Here is a 21,341-nt window from a genome sequence, read left to right as displayed (position 1 = left end):
ACCCAAGTCTCAGCCTCTGAACTGACCAGCCTGTGCCACCAGTGTCTTCCTGTTCGCTGAATTTGAGTTACTGAGAACGACTGATTTGCGCTGTTATTATCTACATGGTTAACCGAGGCGATCTATCGCAGTCACTGCCTCAAAAAGGCTGGCAGCATCATCAAGGACCCACATCATCCTGGCCACACACTCATCTCCCCGCTACCTTCAGGTAGAAGGTACAGGAGCCTGAAGACTGCAACGTCCAGGTTCAGAAACAGCTTCTTCCCCACAGCCATCAGGCAATTTAACTCAACTCAAACAAAACTCTGAACATTAATAGCCCATTATCTGTTTAATTTATTCATGTGTGTATATATTCATACAATGGTATATGGACACACTGATCTGTTCTGTATTCATGCCTTCTATATTATGTTGTGCTGAAGCAAAGCAAGAATTTCAATGACAATTAAATTGACTCTCTTGACTCTTGACTCTTGATTGTCCTATCTGGGACACATGACAATTAACTCTCTTGAATCTTGAATCTTGGTGTTCCTGTGGTGCTATTTTAATTTGGGCTTTGGGTCATTTAATTTAAGAAGGTGATGCCACCGGTAAAATAGAAGATTATCTCAACGTGTTTGTTTCTCACGTCATAAACCCATGTTAGGAGGATGCGATATCCTGTTGCCACCAGAATCCCACCCCCAACTCTGCACCCTTCTGGATGAAGACCTGCAGTTTAAGTTTCAATCAACAGCAGAATGGGAGACACAATCCTAGTGCATCAACCGTCAATGCTCAGCTGCAAGATCTGCCGTTCTCATCGATTTCAACACCGGGGAGAATAGCGGCACAAATGTGGGTGTCAGGGGTTACTGGGAGAAGGCAGGGTAATGGGGTTAGGAGGGCACAGGGGTGGCACAGGGGTGCAGCTGGTAGAGCCACTGCCTCACAGCGCCAGTGACCCGGTTGCCATCCTGACCTCGGGTGCTGCTTGTGTGGAGTTTGCACGACGTGCTCCCTGTGACTGCGTGGGTTTCCTCCGGATGTTCCCAGTTTCCCCACACATCCCAAAGGCCCCTGTAAATTACCCCTAGTGTGTAGAAAATGGATGCAAGAGTGCGATCATCTGGAACTAGGTTGAACAGGTGATGGTTAGCACAGACTCAGTGGACCGAAGGGCCTGTTATCATGCTGTATCGCTAATTGTAAAATACTATGTGAATCCAAATGCAAGATGATGATAGTCCACATTTTGTGGTAGTGGGTGACAACATGAGTCTGACGCTATTCTTGATCATCAGAAAACAATGCATATCATGTTAGGATTAGCTAATCTATGAATAGATATGGACTGTGTATTAACACTTGTTGACCAAGAATAAATTTGAAATCTAAAATATCAGCAAGGTTAGAGTTGAAGCCTTCTGTCTTCTCCTCAAAAGCAGGTAGTGGCCATAGTTCAAAGTGTTTTAAGATTGGCGAGATAAGCTCACTTTAATATAAGGGTGGTGAATCTGTGGAATTCATTGTGGAGCCCAAGTCAATGGATATTTTTAAGGCAGAGATACAGTAGATCGATAGTAGACACAAAATGCTGGAGTAACTCAGTGGGTGAGGTAGCATCTCTGGAGAGAAGGAATGGGCGACGTTTCAGGTCGAGACCCTTTTTCAGATGTTTCGGGTGTCAACCCGAAACGTCACCCATTCCTTCTCTCCAGAGATGCTGAGTTACTCCGGCATTTTGTATCTACCTTTGATTTAAACCAGCATCTGCAGTTCTTTCTTACAGTAGATAGATTCTTGATTAGTACGGGTGTCAGGGGTTATGGGGAGAGGGCTGGGGTTAAGAAGGGAAGATAGATCAGCCATGATTGAATGGTGGAGTAGACTTGTTGGGCCTTACGAACATCCACTTATGAAGACATAGGAAGAAACATAGGAACGTGAGGCATGGGTGTTCAGAACTGGAATGTACCAAATTCACTGCAGTTGTACAGAGCCCTAGTGAGACCACGCCTGGAGTATTGTGTGCAGTTTTGGTCCCCTAATTTGAGGAAGGACATTCCTGCCATTGAGGGAGTGCAACGTAGGTTTACAAGGTTAATTCCCGGAATGGCAGGGCTGTCATATGCTGAGAGAATGGAGCAGCTGGGCTTGTACACTCTGGAGTTTAGAAGGATGAGAGGATATCTCATTGAAACATCTAAGATTGTTAAGGGCTTGGACACACTCGAGGCAGGAAACAGGTTCCCGATGTTGGGTTAGTCCAGAACCAGGGGCCACAGTTTAAGGATAAGGAGTAAGCCATTTAGTTTCCCAGAGACGAGGAAACACAAGAACAGAGACAAGGAAACACTTTTTCTCACAGAGAGTGGTGAGTCTGTGGAATTCTCTGCCTCAGAGGGCGGTGGAGGCAGGTTCTCTGGATGCTTTCAAGAGAGAGCTAGATAGGGCTCTTAAAAATAGCGGAGTCAGGGGATATGGGGAGAAGGCAGGAACGGGGGGGTACTGATTGGGGATGATTAGCCATGATCACATTGATTGGCGGTTCTGGCTCGAAGGGCCGAATGGCCTACTCCTGAACCTATTGCCTATTGTCAATCTGACTCTTTTAAATAGTTCTATTCATAGGACACATACACTGAAACATGTTTCTTGTTGACATGGATCATGCACGGCAGCTGAATGCATGGCCCCTGGTGTCCACTCACCATACACACCGTTGTCCAGGAGTTGAAGGAACTGTTTCACTGCACTTTGCATCTCCTCTTTGGTCAAGTCCAGCAGGGAAACCACCCGGAAGTCCAGCTGCTGCAGCAGATTCGACAGCTCAAAGACATCCATCATGGTCGCCACCAGTCTGGGATGGTTGACGTAGTTCATATTCCCAATCAGTAACGCCACCTTATCCGTTGCTGAAATACAAGGAGCGCTGGATAAAGTGCTCGGCCGGGGAAAGCAGGGGCTGAAGGGCAAAGCTGTAGATAAACACCAAATGCTGGAGTAACTCGGTGGCAGCATCTCTGCAGAAAGGGAATAGGTAACATTTTGGGTCGAGACATTTTGGCTAGCGATGAAGAGGTGGGACCTCGTGGACAGTGAGCGCCTCCTGCGAGTGTGGGGACCCAACACAGACAGTGGAGCGCATGGTCACCACTTGCCCCAAACACCGGCCACCGAATGGTGAACGAGGTCTGATTGACCTGGGCGATGACACGTTGGCCTGGCTCGCCTCAACGGAGCTGAAGGTCTAAAAGACATACGACAGAAGAAGAAGGGTCGAGACCCTTCTTCAGGCTGAGAGTTAGGGGAGAGGTTTAGTTTATTGTCACATGTTGTTGCATGCGTATATGTGTTGTGTTGTGTTGCATTCATAGAGGTAGGAAGCTGTTCACAACAAATCAGAGCCGGCGCCGATAACCAATTAAAGGTGGAGCCCACAATGATCCATTGTTGGCTGTGGAAGAGGTGATAACGAAGGGATACGGACAATGAAACTAGCAGGGCGACTAGGCGATGAGAGACAGAGAGAAGTGCTGCCTGTTCCGCTTGGTTACTCCAGCATTTTGCGTCTGTCTTCGGTGTAAACCAGCATCTGCAGTTCCTTCCTACACAAGTTGTGTCTGTATCTTGCTTGTATGAGTTAGAAGTTTGGAAGTTAGAAGTTAGATGCGGCCTCACCCGCTGAGTTTCTTCAGCATTTTTGTCTACTGTCGATTTTTCCAGCATCTGCAGTTCCTTCCTCAACATTACATAGAAATTAGGTGCAGGAGTAGGCCATTCGGCCCTTCGAATTACCCTGGGTATTTTTCTGAAGGGATAGCATAGGTAGTTCATTGCTGGGTCATTGGATAGGATTTAATCTTCTCACTTTCTTAGGCCAAGTCCTTGCAATCAGTCTGAAGAAAGGTGTCGCCTCGAAACGTCCCTTATCCCTCCCCCTTACCCTACCCCCCTCCCCACATAGAAAACCTAAAGAAATCTCCAAAACAATCTTTAAAAACTGACTAAAAATAAAAAAAATGACAGAAAAACAGACAAGACTGTTGGCAGAGACTACCATCAATGCGGCGCCCCTAGTGGCCGGGTGATCAGACAAACCACATCCTTGTTAACTGAGGAACTGGGTGTGGAGCGGTGTGTGAGCACAATCATTGGCTTTGTTGCTGGATATATTAATTAAATAGAATATTAAGGGGAAAAAATGAACATTTTTGAAATGATTTATTGACTAAGCTGATGTGTTTAAGAAGGAACTGCAGATGCTGGAAAATCGAAGGTACATAAAAAAGCTGGGGAAACTCAGCGGGTGCAGCAGCATCTATGGAGCGAAGGAAATAGGCAACGTTTCAGGCCAAAAACCCTTCTTCAACGTTTCAGGCCGAAACCCTGATGGGTCTCCTCCCATCCTCCAGCCTTCGGGCTCCTCCTCCTTTTTCCTTTCTTCTCCCCGCCCCCCCCCCCCCCCCCCCCCCCCCCCCCCCCAAGCAGTCCATCAGTCTGAAGGAGGGTTTCGGCCCGAAACGTTGCCTATTTCCTTCGCTCCATAGATGCTGCTGCACCCGCTGAGTTTTCTCCAGCTTTTTTGTGTACCTATTGACTAAGCTGGTGTTGATTGAAAATATTAACCCTGTGACAATGTCATGAAAATCTTTAACACTGAACTGAATGGACAGAAAGCTTCAAATACAAACATAAATGAAGAATGACATACCGCTCAGTCTGACATCTTGATGTGTGGCTGGAAGGCAAAGAGAAAAATATATCAGAAAGACATCTTTTCCTGCCATTCTGAAAGAACATCACAGCTGCATCATTGATATAAATAGACACACAGAGGTTAAAAAAAGACATTGCAACATAGAAACATAGAAAATAGTAGGCCATTTGGCCCCCTCGAGCCAGCACCGCCATTCAATATGATCATGGCTGATCATCCACAATCAGTATCCCATTCCTGCTTTCTCCCCATATCCCTTGATTCCGTTAGCCCTAAGAGCTAACACTAACTCTCTCCTGAAAACATCCAGTGGATTGGCCTCCACTGCCTTCTGTAGCAGAGAATTCCACAGATTCACAACTCTCTGGGTGAAAAAAACATTGCCTGGTTATCCTGATGAGATTTTATACATTTGTGAGAATATTGTTCAAAATGCTGATCTATTTTCCATAATTTTCCATTTGACATAGAAGGCCCTTCGGCCCTTCGAACCTATGTTGACTCTCGGAGTTATCTTATCATTTCCAGCCCCCATTTAGTTCCTTGCAGTCTCATTCACTTTCACAAGCTCATAAACCTCTCCTGATTCTCTCACACCTACAAGGGCCAGTTTACATGGCCAATTGACCAACCTAACAACACCTTAAATACAGTTTAGAGTTAGACACAAAGTGCTGGAGTAACTCAGCGGGTCAGGGAGCATCTCTGGAGAAAATGGATGGGCGACGTTTCGGGTTGGAACCCTTCTTCAGACTGGAGAAGGGTTCCGATCTGAGGCGTCACATACTCTTTTTCTCCAGAGATGCTGCCTGACCCGCTGAGTTACTCCAGCACTTTGAATCTATCTTCAGTGTAAACCAGCATCTGCAGTTACTCCCGACAGGGTAATAGCCCTGTCCCATGGTACTAGTTCATTCCAAGAGCTCTCCCGAGTTTAAAAAATAATCAAACTAATCAAATAATTGGTATCATTTAAAAATAAATTGGATAGGCATATGGATGAGAAGGGAATGGAGGGTTATGGTATGTGCAGGCAGGTGGGACTAAGGGAAAAAAAGTTGTTCGGCACGGACTTGTAGGGCCGAGATGGCCTGTTTCCGTGCTGTAATTGTTATATGGTTATATGGTTAACTCATGGTAAGCACGGAGAATGAATGTAGCGGGTACATCGGAGCTCGGGGACGTCTCTTAGCGGCTCGTAATGCTAATGGCAGGTAGTCGGGAAGACTCGCTAATGGCAGGCAAGCTCGGGAAGACTCGTGAAGATTTTTCAACATGTTGAAAAATGTCCACGAGAGCCCCGAGTACCGACGAGTGGCCATTACCGTAAATCTCCGAGTCCGAATCAGGAGATCTCTTGGAATGAACTCGTACCGTGGGACAGGGCTTTTAAGTGTTACACAGGTGTGGAACTTGTCCTGTCTAGTTTCACCCAGCAAAGAACAAGCTGCACTATCCCATTCCAAAAGTAGCCAGGATATAGTTTTAATGCTCTTTTATGTTGAGTGTGGGGAGAACCAGTAACTAGGAAACGTGCAGCAAGACAGAAGGATTGACCACAACAAAACTCTGTGAGTTTGCTTTCACAGGGTTTTCAGATCCAAATCCAAGGATTTGCACAGAGAGTTAAAAGCCGGGTGTCATTTAAGTTAAAAATAAGATTACATTTTTAAATTTTCATTTTCTTAAGACTGATATCCAGATATTTTGTACAGAGGGTTTTAAGCTTCTCATTTCACAAGCAGGAAAAGGTCACGATTATGTTAGGAAGGAACTACAGATGCTGGCTTAAGCTGAAGATAGACACAAAAAATACTGGAGTAACTCAATGGGGACAGGCAGCATCTCTGGAGAGAAGGAATGGGTGATGTTTCGCGTCGAGAATGAAGAAGGGTCTCGACTCGAAATGTCACCCACTCCTTCGATCCAGAGATGCTGCCTGCCCCGTCATGGTTGTGTTAAGAGCTCACCTGGGGTCAAACGGACTGGTGTGGGCTTGCCAGCTGCCTTCCATTCACACGAACCTGGAAACAAATCATCCCACATCACTGCAACGTTTCACCACCACCTCAGAACATTTGTCCACAAACTTCACTCAAGAGTCCACCTTGCATCAACTTGTCAAGGGTAGTTTACAGGTTAGGTCGAGATTTGTTTGGAAAGGCAACCAAATGCTGGAGTGACTCAGCGGATCAGGCAGCAGCTCTGGAGAACATGGATAGATGGCATGCAGTACTGGGTAGAAACAACGTGAGTGCTGGGGTAACTCAGAAGGTCAGGCAGCATCCTAGGAGAACATGGATAGGTGATGTGTAGGAAAGAACTGCAGATGCTGGTTTAAATCGAAGGTAGGCACAAAATGCCGGAGTAACTCAGCGGGACCTGCAGCATCTCTGGAGAGAAGGAATGGGTGGCGTTTCAGGTCGAGACCCTTCTTCAGAGAGATGGATAGGTGATGTTTCTGATCGGGTCTCTTCGTCAGAAAGTTGCTCGGTTAGGTAGAGAGAAAAATGTTGCTTCTGCCAACGGGGAGACAAGGGAAGTGAACCATCGACTGTCAAGCTCATGTCTGGGCACATTTCTTCACGGAGGGCAGTGGAACTCTCTCCCTGAGACTTGTTCAGGTTTGAGGACTAGTGAAAATGTCCCACCCCCAGCCCCCAGCTTTCTCTGAAGAAGGGTTTCAGCCCGAAACGTTGCCCATTTCCTTTGCTCCATAGATGCTGCTGCACCCGCTCAATTTCTCCAGCATTTTTGTGTACCTTCGATTTTCCGGCATCTGAAATTCCTTCTTAAACACCCCAGCTTTTTCCCCTCTACTCCATCAGCCCGACGAAGGGTCTCGAACCGAAACGTCATCTGTCCATTCTTTCCGCAGATGCTGCCTGACCCACCAAGTTACCGCAGCACTTTTCCGCTTTGCTCAACATTCCAGCACCTGCAGTTCATGGTAGCTCCACCTTAATTTGTTACCTGTTCCCTACATATTTCCATCAACTCCATTCTCAGACCCTACCCCTCATTTACACACAGGGATCAATTTACAGTGGCTAATTCACCCCTCGTGGCCTGTACATCTATGGGGGGTGTGGGAGGGAACCCATGGATTAGCAGGGCGAATATACACAAAGTCACACAGGTAACTGAAGGGGCTGTCCCACTACAGGGGGCTCATTTGCGAGTTTAGGAGAGTTTAGGAGAGTTTAACAAAGTGTCATGGTCGTGTTGTATCACCTCCCACGACCTCCTTTGACTACGTTGAAGGCTAGCCACGACTAGCTTCGGGAAAATTGGACACCGAATATTGGAGTGTGAAGACTACCTCCTTCGACTATACTAACACTATCTACGACTACCCTCGATTACCTACAACTAACATGCCAACCTACTATGACCTATGTCGACTAAACCTACGAGTAAAAAAAATATCTATTTTTTTCCATGGCAACCTTTTTTTACTCATAGACAATTTTCAGCATGCTAAAAAAACCCCACCTCAAACAAACTGAGGCCTCGAGTACATGGGGACTACTCTCGAGCATGAAGGAGAGTTACAAAGATCTCCTAGGACCACATGTTGACCATACTTCGAGTATGAGTCGAGGGCAGACTCTCCTAAACTCGCAAATTAGGTCGCCGCAGTGGGACAGGGTTTGAGATGGAACCTGAGTCATTGGAGCTGTGAGGCAGCAATTCTACAGCAAAATAGTGTTAAAGAAAACTTTAAAACACAACACAAAGATCGGGCAAGACAGTGAAGATTTTATTCAAGAGCGCCAAATACAGTGATCACTGGGAACAATCTAGGAGACTGCTCAACGAACAAAGATTCATCCATATAACTTTCCTTTGATGTTTTGTTTAATGCAGAAGGCACTTTAGTACTTTTCCTTCTTCCAAACGGTCTTGTAACAAATATACATCGTGCACCTCCCATAGACACAGCAGAGTAAACACTGCCCAATTCCACACCATTACAGGTAAACAAATGTCACCCTTTCGACCTTAGACAAAAGTGCTGGAGAAACTCAGCGGGTGCAGCAGCATCTATGGAGCGAAGGAAATAGGCTTCGCTCCATAGATGCTGCAGCACCCGCTGAGTTTCTCCAGCACTTTTGTCTACCTTCAATTTTACAGCATCTGCAGTTCCTTCTTAAATCCTTTTGATCTTATTCTATTGTTTTGCGATTGCCATTTGCCCTTTGACAACTGAGGACAGAATCTGACGAAAGTAAACTGCAGGTAGACAAAAAATGCTGGAGAAACTCAGCGGGTGAGGCAGCATCTATGAAGTGAAGGAGTCCTCACCCGCTGAGTTTCTCCAGCATTTTTGTCTACTTTCGATTTTTCCAGCATCTGCAGTTCTTTCTTAAAGTAAACTGCAGTGAGCATCAGTTACACACGCTCAGTTTCAACCTTCTTTAAAGCACAGAATCATTACAACACATGTAGAGGTCTATCAATTTTCTTGGCTCGTTATACCCATCCCCATTCCTTGCTGTCTTCTTGAAGCTTTGAAATGGACCTTAAGAGGATTGCCAGTATAACCAAAGGCACTTCAGCAACAGTGTTTAAGGAGCTGCAGATGCTGGAAAAATCGAAGGTAGACAAAAATGCTGGAGAAACTCAGCGTATGAGGCAGCAGCTATGGAGCGAAGGAATAGGTGACGTTTCGGGTTGAAACGTCACCTATTCCTTCGCTCCATAGATGCTGCCTCACCCGCTGAGTTTCTCCAGCATTTTTGTCTACTTTCAGCAACAGTGTTTATAGTTTGTTGAACAATGTTCACATTAAATACTTACCCTTCACTCTTAGCGAGGGTAACGAGACTGTGACACCAATGTTTTCAACTGCGTGAGGAAATAACACGAGACACTAATTAAAGAACTGGAAACGCCCACAACCCACAATCAACATCGTTGTACAAGAGGGGAAAACCAGTCTGGCTCTAATTGTAACATCAGGCAGACAAAGCTGCAACAAGTTCAGTCAAAAATGCTGTGTCAGCATTCTGAAAGTACTGACTCAACTGCACACTTCAAGTGTGGACAAATATGTAAAGTGGGTCAGGCAGCACCTCTGGAGAACACGGATAGGTGACGTTTCGGGTCAGAATTCAACGAAGGGTTGCGAATTGTGAAGCTAGAGGGGGGAATGTACGTGGAAAGCGGGGGGGGGGGGGGGGGGGGGGCAAAAATTGGTGCCAGGTTGGAGAGCGGTGGGGAGGGATGGAAGGAGGGGTGTGGATGTGGGGGAAAGATGGGAGAGGGGATGGTTCACTCAAAATGTAAAAGATTAAGCTGCACAGAACAGATTTTTGGTGGTGACATACCCTTATTAGAATTAGAATTTCTTTATTAGTCATTCAAAACAAGCTTGAACAAAATTCCACTACCATGCAGTCATAACAGTAAAAAAGCAACAACACACACAATTAACACAATTTAACACAAACATCCATCACAGTGACTCTCCTCCAGACACCTCACTGTGATGGAAGGTAATAAAAACTATTCTGTATTATATAAAACAAATGTGTCGAGGAACAGGGGTTCATGAATAAAACACCACAATAATCAGATCCTATAAGAGCAGGGAGGTTCTACTGCAGTTGTACAGGGTCTTGGTGAGACCACACCTGGAGTATTGCGTACAGTTTTGGTCTCCTAATCTGAGGAAAGACATTCTTGCCATTGAGGGAGTACAGAGAAGGTTCACCAGACTGATTCCTGGGATGGCAGGACTTTCATATGATGAAAGACTGGATAGACTCGGCTTGTACTCGCTAGAATTTAGAAGATTGAGGGGGGATCTTATAGAAACTTACAAAATTTTTAAGCGGTTGGACAGGCTGGATGCAGGAAGATTATTCCCAATGTTGGGGAAGTCCAGAACAAGGGGTCACAGTTTAAGGATAAGGGGGAAATCTTTTAGGACCGAGATGAGAAGATCATTTTTTACTCAGAGAGTGGTGAATCTGTGGAATTCTCTGCCACAGAAGGTAGTTGAGGCCAGTTCATTGGCTGGATTTAAGAGGGAGTTAGATGTGGCCCTTGTGGCTAAAGGGATCAGGGGGTATGGAGAGAAGGTAGGTACAGGATACTGAGTTGGATGATCAGCCATGATCATATTGAATGGCGGTGCAGGCTCGAAAGGCCGAATAGCCTCTACTCCTGCACCTATTGTCTATGTTTCTATGTATCTATTATGCCTGCGGAATGTTCACACTTCCCAGGTAAACTTTACCACTACAGTTTTCTTCTGCACATTATTATAATGATAGGTGTTGAACAAATCCTTTGAGCCACGACTAGATGTTCTCAGGTATGCAGTGGCCAGTCAAAGGAAACGCAATGAAACTCAATAAAAATCACCTTTAACTGTTGCTATTACTTTAGACTTTAGAGATACAGTGTGGAAGCAGGTCCTTCGGCCCACCGAGACCGTGCCGACTAGCGATCACCCCGCACACACAGTAAACTATGCACTAAGGATAATTCAGTTTTGCAGAAGCCACTTAATGTACAATCCTGTACGTCTTTGGAACGTGGGAGGTAACCGGAGCTCCTGGAGAAAACCCCCGCCAGTCACAGGAAGAACGTGCAAACTCCGTACTGACAGCACCCGTGGTCAGGATCAAATCCGGGTCTCTGGCGCTGTAAGGCAACAACTCTACTGGGCCGCGGTGCAGATATCTTGATTTAAAATGAAGATAACAAAACTATATAAGGTGCTAGACCGAGCATCCGTATGTATGAAGCAGTGCGTTCTGAAAGACGTGACGCATTTAAGGGTGTGGGGAATGGGAGAAGGTTGATGATCATATGAGAGGGATACAGGACAAATGGATAGGCTGGGAGGGTGGCCTGAGGGCAAACATAGATGGGGCAAATGGAACGGTCTGTTTCCGTGCTGTTAATTCTACATAACTAATCTAATACTGAGAGATATTAATGACAGTGCTTGGTGGGTATTTACCAACGTTGATATCAGCTGCTGAGCTCCAGCACTCCTGGCCTCTGTTATTGGTGACGGCACACAGGTACGACCCATGATGTCTCATCTCCGTCGCTGCTATCTAGATACAGAGAGGAGAGAAAAAACATACATTCTCAAAGCCCGCCTGCAGAGAACAGCATCTCTTTGATCACTGGCAGGTTCCAGTCATTAAAGGGCCTGTGCCACGAGCACGCGACTGCAAGCGGCGAGCGCGATCTAACGTGGTCGCTTGAGCCGTACGGCTTCACGGGGCCGGTCCCACTTCGATCGCCGAAGCCGTATGGAGTTGTGCGGGGCTGGTCCCGACATCGCGCGGGGCTCCGAAAAACTGACACTGTCCAGAAATTCCGCGCGGCAACGGCCTACCGGCCCGTTTGAGGGCATACGCAGCGTCTCGACACCGTACGCACTGTCTCAACGCCGTACGCAGCGTCTTGACGGCGTAAGCCTAGCGCATGGCGTTGCAAGATGACGTAACCGCCCGACGCCGTGCGACGTCCAAATTCAGTCGGCCCGCCTCCTGCCCAGCTGATCGGTGAGTATGATGTCGGGACCAGCCCCACACAACTCCAGACGGCTCCGCGGTTGGAAGTGGGGCCAGCCCCGCGAGGCCGTACGGCTCAAGCCACTACGTTTGGTCGCGCTAGACGCATGCAATCGCATGCTGGTGGGACAGGCCATTTAGGCTTTAGCCATTAGAGATACAGCATGAAAACAGGCACACCGACAGCACTCAGGCCAGCGATCGGCCCTATACTAGTTCTATCCCACACATTAGGGAAAATCCACTAGGGACCCAGGTTCGATCCTGAATATGGGCGCTGTCTATACTTTCCCAGCATTTAAGAAGCAGTTTTGGAAAAAAAAAATTACATTTGAACTCTCATCAGAAAGGCTTAATAACGACTATTTATGAGTTGATTTTGAAATTACAAATAGATACATTTGATAAAATTAAGAATGAAAGGACATGCCTGTGGAAAGGAGATGAGGAGGAATTTCTCTAGTCAGCGGGTGGTGAATCTGTGGAATTCATTGCCACAGATAAATTGGAGGCAAAGTCGTTGGATATTTTCAAGGCAGAGATTGACAGGTTCTTGATTGGTAAGGGTGTCAAAGGTTATGGGGAGAAGGCGGGAGAATGGGGCTGAGAGTGAAAGATAGATCAGCCATGGATTAGTCTCGATGATTCGAATGGCCTAATTCAGCACCTATGACTTATGAATGCAAGAAACATGGCACACTCTTCAGTGCAGCTTACAAGTTCACGTTATAGGAGTAGAATTAGGCCATTCAGCCCATTGAGTCTACTTCGCTATTCAATCATGGCTGAACTAGGTCTCCTAATCCCATTTTCCTGCCTTCTCCCCATAACACTTGACACCCGTTCTAATCAAGAATTTGTCTATCTCTGCCTTAAAAATATCCACTGACTTGGCTTCCACAGCCCTCTGTGGCAATGAGTTCCACAGATTAACTACCCTCTGACTTAGGAAGTTTCTCCTCACCTCCTTTCTAAAAGAGCGCCCTTTAATTCGGAGGCTATGACCTCTGGTGCTAGACTCTCCTACCAGTGGAAACATCCTCTCCACATCCACTCTATCTATGCCTTTCATTATTCTGTAAGTTTCAATGAGGTCCCCAACCTCAACCTTCTAAACTCCAGCTGTGCTGTTGAACGCTCATCATATGCCAACCCACTCAAGTTCGTGAGTTTATTGTCATGTGTCCCTGATAGGACAATGAAATTCTTGCTTTTCTTCAGCACAACAGAACATAGTAGGCATTGACTACAAAACAGATCAGTGTGTCCATATACCATGATATAAATATATACACACATGAATAAATAAACTGATAAAGTGCAAATAACAGATAATGGGTTATTAATGTTCAGTTTTGTCTGAGCCAGGTTTAATAGCCTGATGGCTGTGGGGAAGTAGCTATTCCTGATCCTGGTTGTTGCACTCTTCAGGCTCCTGTACCTTCTACCTGAAGATAGCAGGGAGATGAGTGTGTGGCCAGGATGGTGTGGGTCCTTGATGATACTGCCAGCCTTTTTGAGGCAGGATCCTGTACCTTCTACCTGATCTCCATCAGATTCCTGGGATCATTCTTGTGATAGTCCTGTCCCACTGTACGATCAAGTGCTCTCCCAAGTTTAAAGAAAAATCAAACTCGTGGTAAGCACGGAGAATGAACGTAGCGGGTACGTCGGAGCTCGGGGACGTCTCTTAGTGGATTGTAACGCTAACGCCAGGTACTCGGGAAGGCTCGCTAACGGCAGGTAAGCACGGGAAGATTCGTGAAGATGTTTCAACATGTTGAAAAATGTCCACGAGAGCCCCGAGTACTTACGAGCGGCCATTACCGTAAATCTCCGAGTTCGAAACAGGGCAAACTCGGGGAGAACTCTTGGAATGAACTCGTAAAGGGCTTTAAACCTCCCCTGGACTCGCTCCAGAGCCAGCGCATCCTTCCTCAGATATGGGGCCCAAATTTGCTCACAGGACCTGCTTCAGCCTAATCGACCGGTAATCACAAACCATGATCTATGTCCCATTTAGTGGAGCTGCATTCAGATGAAGCATTGATTCGTGCACCCTCGATCATTAACCAAGGATGAAACTATATTTACAGTCAACTTACTGTCAATTCTCGTTTGTTTTGATGAGGTAACTGCATGCCATTTTTGTACCACTGGTATGAGGGAGCGGGGATTCCAAACGCAACACACTTCAGCGATGCTCTCTGACCAACTTTGACCCTCCTGGGTTCAGGCTGCAGTCCAATCACCAGCTCTCCTTGCCAGTTCTGCGGTAGCCCTGCCATCAATGCACAATAGAATATATCAAAGTACAACACAGTATTTGTAACGGAGGCAAAGTATTTCACTTGCAAGGATTCAGCTGCAAGGCGATAACATTATATTATCTTATCATTAGATGCGTACCAAGTTTCCCCTTCAATACATATTTGTTACTTGCCTCAACTGGAGTTGCTGCCTTACAGCGCCAGAGACCCGGGTTCGATCCTGACCATGGGTGCTGTCTGCATGGAGTTTGTACCTTCTCCCTGTGACCTGCATGGGTTTTTTCCGAGATCATCGGTTCCCTCCCACACCCCAAAGACGTACAGGTTTGCAGGCTAATTGGCTTGGAAGCAATGTAAAATTGTCCCTAGTGTGTGTAGTGTGGCGTTAATGTGTGTGGATCGCTGGTCGGTGCGGACTCGGTGGGCTGAAGGGCCTGTTTCCACGTTATAATAATCTCTAAACTAAACTGTCTCCATCAATGGTGTTGATGTGCAGTTTACCAGGAGTACAAACACCTTGGAGTGTACCTGGACAGTAAACAAGGCTGGTCCAGGAACGCTGAGGCCCTGTACAAGAAGGGACAGAGCCGGCTGTATTTTTTGAGAAAGCTCCACTACTTCAACATCTGCAGTAAGATGCTGCAGATGTTCTATCAATTGGTGGTAGCCAGTGCCATCGTCTTCGCTGCCGTGTGCTGGGGCAGCAGGCGAAGGCCGCGGATGCCTATAGGATCAACAAACTCATCGGGAAGGCCGGCTCCGTCCTGGGGGTGGAGTTGGAGTTGGATTCACGGGAGGTTGGTCTTGGAGGGGAGGATGCTCCTCAAACTGCGGAGCATCCTGGACAATACAGCTCACCCCCTCCGTGACACACTGGTCAACCTGAGGAGCACCTTCAGCAACAGACTGGTTCCACCAAGATGCAGCACAGAACGCCACAGGAGATCCTTCTTCCCTGTGGCTATCAAACTGTACAACTCCTCCCCCTTCTGTCGTGGGGTAGACTGAGACCCCCCCTCCCCAATCTTTGCACACCCCCAATCCTTTCCACTCGTCACTTTAATTTCATGTTTCATGCATTTTGTGTTTTATAACAGTAGGCTGATCAATTTCCCTCCTGGGATAAATAGTTCGATCATATCGTAAGGAAAGCAAACTCAATGCTAGCATTTATTTCAAGAGGGGTTGTGTACAAAAACAGGGATGTAATGTTGAGGCTCTATAAGGCAGTGGTAAGGCCGCATTAGACTGACTACTAACCTCCCCCCCAATCTTTGCACATCCCCAATCCTGGACTATCCACTTGTTATTTAATTTCATGCTTCATGTATCTTGAGGAACGGGGTACTGATTGGGGATAGACAAAAATGCTGGAGAAACTCAGCGGGTGCAGCAGCATCTATGGAGCGAAGGAATTAGGCAATGTTTCGGGTCAAAACCTTTCTTCAGACTGATGTGGGGGGGGGGGGGGGGGGGGCAGGGAGAAGCAAGGAGAAAGGAAGAGGAGGAGCCCGAGGGCTGAGGGAGAGCTAAGAATGGGGGGAGCTGGGACAAGGAGTGACCAGCTGGGTCAAAGTTGGGGATTAAACGCTGACACGTCTAAGCAAATGTCTCATGTTTGCCCTCAGCGAGCAGCATTCGAGGCAGTGCTCTGGAGAATTATGCATTGTATACATTGTTCTGTGGAGGAAGCAACTGCAGATGCTGGTTCAAACTGAAGATAGACACAAACAGCTGGAGTAACTCAGCGGGACAATTGGCAACATATATTGTCCCATTGGCAAACTGCTCCCCACCTAGCTCATCAATGAGAAAGTGCACAGAAGCTCCAAAGACGTGCAGGTTTGTAGGTTAATTGGCTTGGTATGATTGTAAATTGCCCCCCAGTGTGTGTAGGATAGTGTAGGTGTGCGGGGATCGCTGGTCGGCACAGACTCGGTGGGCCGAAGGGCCTGTTTCTCAGCTGTATCTCTAAGCTTAACTAAAACAAAACTAAACATTAAGTTCGATGGGAACCAATTATGAAAAAGCTTTTTACCAGATTTGATAAAATGAACTTTGACCTTTGCCCAGTTGCTGAACACGCATTGGTTTTGTTCGTCATTCACACGGCACACATAAACTCCGCTCTTCTCAGCGTCAATGACAAGCACCGACTGGGTGGCCCCGACAATCTGAAACCAACAGAGAAAGAAGCTCAGAGGAAGACCAGCGCTGTCAGCGTGACCTGGGGATTTCAACGGGTCACACCAACCTGACCCTTCTTCGGGGCTAGGGTATGCCTGGCAAGCTGATCAAGACTTCATCAAACAGATGAGTTTTTAAATGGAATGGATAAGGAGTAAAGGGAAGTGCTCAGATGGCAGTGATTTGGACAGAGTTCATGAGACAGGGACTTGGCAGCTAAAGTCACAGATTCAGATTCAATTTTAATTGTCATTGTCAGTGTACAGTACAGAGACAACGAAATGCATTTGACCTTTGCACAGCTGCCTAGAGTGAAGAATGCTAAATCGCCTGTTAATAATATGTGTTTTAATTATTACAAAGTGTTTAAGAAGGAATTGCAGATGCTGGAAAATCGAAGGTACACAAAAAAGCTGGAGAAACTCAGCGGGTGCAGCAGCATCTATGGAGCGAAGGCAACGTTTCGGGCCAAAAGCCTTCTTCAGTCTTCTGAAGAAGGGTTTCGGCCCGAAACGTTGCCTTTTTCCTTCGCTCCATAGATGCTGCTGCACCCGCTGAGTTTCGCCAGCTTTTTTGTGTACCTTGTGTTTTAATTATGTTTTCTTCCATTTGAGAACCACGAGTTAAAAGTTGTTACAAAAGGTCAACTCTTTGCTAAAATAGCAGTGTGTATTCCAGAGAGTGCCTCCATTAAAATATATATATATATTTTTTTAAAATATTTTTATTAGAAGCAATGTACAATCGTATAAACCATATGGCATATAACATAATACATTTTGTGTACCAATTCTTGTTTTAAATTTAACAATATAAAAATAATAGACACAAGAAAAGAAGAGATTAAGGAAAGTTGTGATGTGTAGGCCTCAGAAGTGAACAATTAGTAATTTGTGGAAAGATAGAGAGAAAGAGCCCATCGAGATGTAGAAAAAGAGAGAAGACCAGAAAGGAAGAGCAAAAAAAAAGAAATTTAAAAAAAGGGGGGAAGGGAAGGAAGAGAAAAAAAAAAGAAAAGAAAAAACAGAACAGAAAAGGAATAATTACTTCATATCTTTCCCCACCCCTCACCCAGTTCTGAAATGGTTAATTACCAGTGTTATGTTGCATCATATTATACTTGTAATAAATCGATGAACCTCCATTAAAAGTATTTAAGAAGGAACTGCAGATGCTGGAGAATCGAAGGTTACACAAAAAAGCTGGAGAAACTCAGCGGGTGCAGCAGCATCTATGGAGCGAAGGAAATAGGCAACGTTTCCAAGAAGGGTCTTGACCCGAGACGTCACCCATTCCTTCTGACAGAGCTGCTGCGTTACAATGCTTACAGACCCTGGTTTACTCCTGACTACGGGTGTGGTCTGTATGGAGTTTGTACGTTCTCCCCGCGACCATGTGGGTTTTCTCCGGGTGCTCCGGTTGTCTCCCACATTCCTGAGACGTACAGGTTTGCAGGTTAATTGGCTTTGGTAAAAGTTGTCCCTAGTGTGTAGGGTAGTGAACTGGGATGGCTGGCCGGCTCAGACACAGTGGGCTGAAGGGCCTGTTTCCGTGCTGTATCTCCAAAGTCCTAAGTCTAAATCTCTGGCCTCAAAAACATCAAACCATCAACTCCCTCCCCCCACCCCCTCTCTCCGCCCCCCCCCCGAAGAACAGTCTCAAGTCGAAACGTGACATCCACATTCTCAAGAAACTTTGCCTGACCAGCTAAGTCATCAATTTGTTCCTTCAATTTTTTAGATGCATTGTTCTCTTGGAAATATTGTGGTGACAACCCTTTTAAACCGGTGTGTGGGAAGGAATTGCAGATGCTGGTTTACACCGTAGAAAGGCACACAATGCTGGAGTAACCCAGCAGGTCAGGCAGCATCTCTGGATAGAAGGAATGGGTAATGTTTTGGGTCGCGACCCTTTTGACTCATTGTCAAGTTTTATCTTTGTATACTTCATTGTCACCTTCCCCCAGCTAACAACGATCTACTCTACATTTTCCTTGATCCCCATCCCCACTGATGTCTCGTTTTCACGCCGTACCCTTCCTTATCTCTGTGTCTCCCTCTCCCCAAACTCTCAGTCCGAAGAAGGGTCTCGACCCGAAACGTCACCCATTCCCTCTCTCCAGAGATGCTGCCTGTCCCGCTGAGTTACTCCAGCATTTTGTGTGTCTATCCACTGAAACTGATGCGGTCCTTGTGGTGAAGTCATCTCCACAATAAAGTAAACTACAGCAAACAATGTAGCTGGGGAGGGTGACTCAGGATTTAGACCAACCAACCACAGATGGACATTGGAATAGTTCTCAGTTACCAATGTGTGTGTTTAAGAGGCATTTGGACAGGTACATGGATAGGAAAGATTTTAAGGCATAACATATACCAATTACAGCACGGAAACAGGCCATCTCGGCCCTTCTAGTCCGTGCCGAACATTTACTCTCACCTAGTCCCATCTACCTGCACTCAGACCATAACCCTCCATTCCTTTCCCGTCCAAATACCTATCCAATTTATTTTTAAATGATAAAATCGAACCTGCCTCCACCACTTCCACTGGAAGCTCATTCCACACAGCCACCACTCTCTGGGTAAAGAAGTTCCCCCTCATGTTACCCCTAAACTTTTGTCCCTTATGGGCTGAATGGGATAACATTGAAAACTGGTTGACGCTTAGAAAATAGAGAGGTGTGGAATAGATGGGTCGTTTTCAGGTTGGAGGATGCAACTAATAGATTATCCCAGGGATCAGTTCATGGCCCTCAGTTATTAATGCAGTGACTTAGAGGCCAGGGAGGAATGTATGGTACCCAGGTTTGGTGACAACAACAAAATAGATGGAAAAACATGTTGCAATGAGGAGGATATTGTAACTGTGCAGTGGGCTATTGATAGTGAAAGATAGAGATAGTGACAGATATAGTTAGAGTGAGTGAGCGGGTGAGAATTCAGCAAATGAAGTTTAACGTTGGAAAGTGTGAGGTCATGCACTTTGTCAAGATGAATAAAATAAAACTGATTGTGTAGGAAGGAGCAGCAGATAGAGACAAAATGAGATAGAGAAGGCATAACTACTTTGTTGACGGAAGGAACTGCAGGTGCTGGTTTACACTGAAGATAGACCACAAAATGCTGGAGTAACTCAGCGGGACAGGTAGCATCTCTGGAGAGAAGGAATGGGTGATGTTTCGGGTCGAGACCCATTTCCTTCGTTGTCAAATTTTATCTCTGTGTGCTTCATTGTCACCTTCCCCCAGCTCACAACGATCTATTCTACATTTGCCTTGATCCCCATCCCCATTGATGTCTCGTTTTCACACCGTACCCTTCCTTATCTCCGTGTCTCCCTCGCCCCAAACTCTCAGTCCGAAGAAGAGTCTTGACCCTAAACGTCACCCATTCCTTCTCTCCAAAGATGCTGGCTGTCCCGTGGAGTTACTCCAGCTTTTTGTGTCTGTCACCATTAGTTTTAAACCAGCATCTGCAGTTCTTTCTTCCACAGGGAACTGCAGATGCTGGTTTATGCCGAAGATAGACACTAAGTGCAGGAGCAACTCAGTGGGTCAGGCAGCATCTCTGGAGAAAAGAAATAGGTGTCATTTCGGGTGAACCCTTCTTCAGTCCCAGAAAAAAAAAGATCATCATCTAAATGGAAAGACACTAAAAATGGGTAAAGTTCAGATGAATTGAATTGAATTAAAATAAGGATCTAGGTGTTAAGGGCCTGTCCCCCGAGCATGTGACTCCATGCGGCAAGCGCGGCCTAACGTGGTCGCTTGAGCCTTACAGCCTCGCGGGGCCGGTCCCACTTCGATCGCCGGAGCCGTATGGAGTTGTGCGGAGCTGGTCCCGACATCGCGCAGGGCTCCGAAAAACTGACCGTGCCAGCCCACAGTCGCCTCGATGGACGTGCGCAGCGTCTCGACGCCGTACGCACATCTTGACGGTGTACGTCACGCACGAACTTCCCGCGGACTTCCCTCGAACTTCGCGTCACTCACTCAACCTACGCGTGGCCCCCGCTTCCGGTTTGGTCGCGCTTGCCGCACGCAGGTTGCATGCTCGTGGGACAGGCCCTTTATTGTGTGTGAATTCCAAAAAGTTACGGGAAAGTCTTGAACAAGGATCATTGCTGCAAGATTGGGGCGCGGTGGGGCGTGGTGTAGTGTGGCCGATTGGTGGTAAGATGCGGAGCGTTCAACGGCCCCGACCACGGATGAACAAAGAGGAAGGTGATTGAACTTCACCACCTTCCATCACAGTGAGGAATGTGGATCCCGCTGTGGTGGATGTTTATGTTAAATTTAATTTTATGTGGCTGTGTGTATTGTCGCTTTTCACTCAGTATGGCTGCATGGTAACTCAAATATCACTGTACCTTAATTGGTGCCTGTGACAATAAACACGAACCTGAACTTCTCACCTCTGTGGTAAATCTGTGGTAAATTCTTGACCCAAAACGACTACGATCATTGGCCTCATTGAAAGCGGAAGTAGACTCATTTTTGAAAGATATTGGAATTGAGGCCACGAGGGACCAGCTCAGTGGAGAGGTTGAGGCCAAGGGTAGATCAGCCCTGATTATACTGAATGGTAGGATAGGCTTGAGGGGCCGAGTGGCCTACTCCTGCTCCTA

General features: G+C 46.4%; 1 protein-coding gene across 2 annotated transcripts in view; it reads right to left on the bottom strand.

Annotated features, from left to right (window-relative positions):
* The window catches only part of malt3 (MALT paracaspase 3), a 96,742-nt gene that overhangs the window by 36,020 nt on the left and 39,381 nt on the right, over positions 1-21,341 (bottom strand). The window contains exons 3-9 of one of the 2 annotated variants that reach the window (XM_055662609.1): positions 16,564-16,699; positions 14,361-14,536; positions 11,691-11,790; positions 9,515-9,562; positions 6,682-6,735; positions 4,706-4,732; positions 2,703-2,906 (exon numbers count right to left, since the gene is read on the bottom strand). In XM_055662609.1, the coding sequence (XP_055518584.1) occupies positions 2,703-2,906; positions 4,706-4,732; positions 6,682-6,735; positions 9,515-9,562; positions 11,691-11,790; positions 14,361-14,536; positions 16,564-16,699 (745 nt within the window). The remainder of the gene's footprint in view (positions 1-2,702; positions 2,907-4,705; positions 4,733-6,681; positions 6,736-9,514; positions 9,563-11,690; positions 11,791-14,360; positions 14,537-16,563; positions 16,700-21,341) is intronic. The other variant, XM_055662611.1, reaches the window with a different exon arrangement.

The sequence above is a fragment of the Leucoraja erinacea genome, chromosome 36 (assembly GCF_028641065.1).
Source record: "Leucoraja erinacea ecotype New England chromosome 36, Leri_hhj_1, whole genome shotgun sequence".
NCBI lineage: Eukaryota > Metazoa > Chordata > Chondrichthyes > Rajiformes > Rajidae > Leucoraja > Leucoraja erinaceus.
This window is presented reverse-complemented; position numbering and strand designations above follow the sequence as displayed.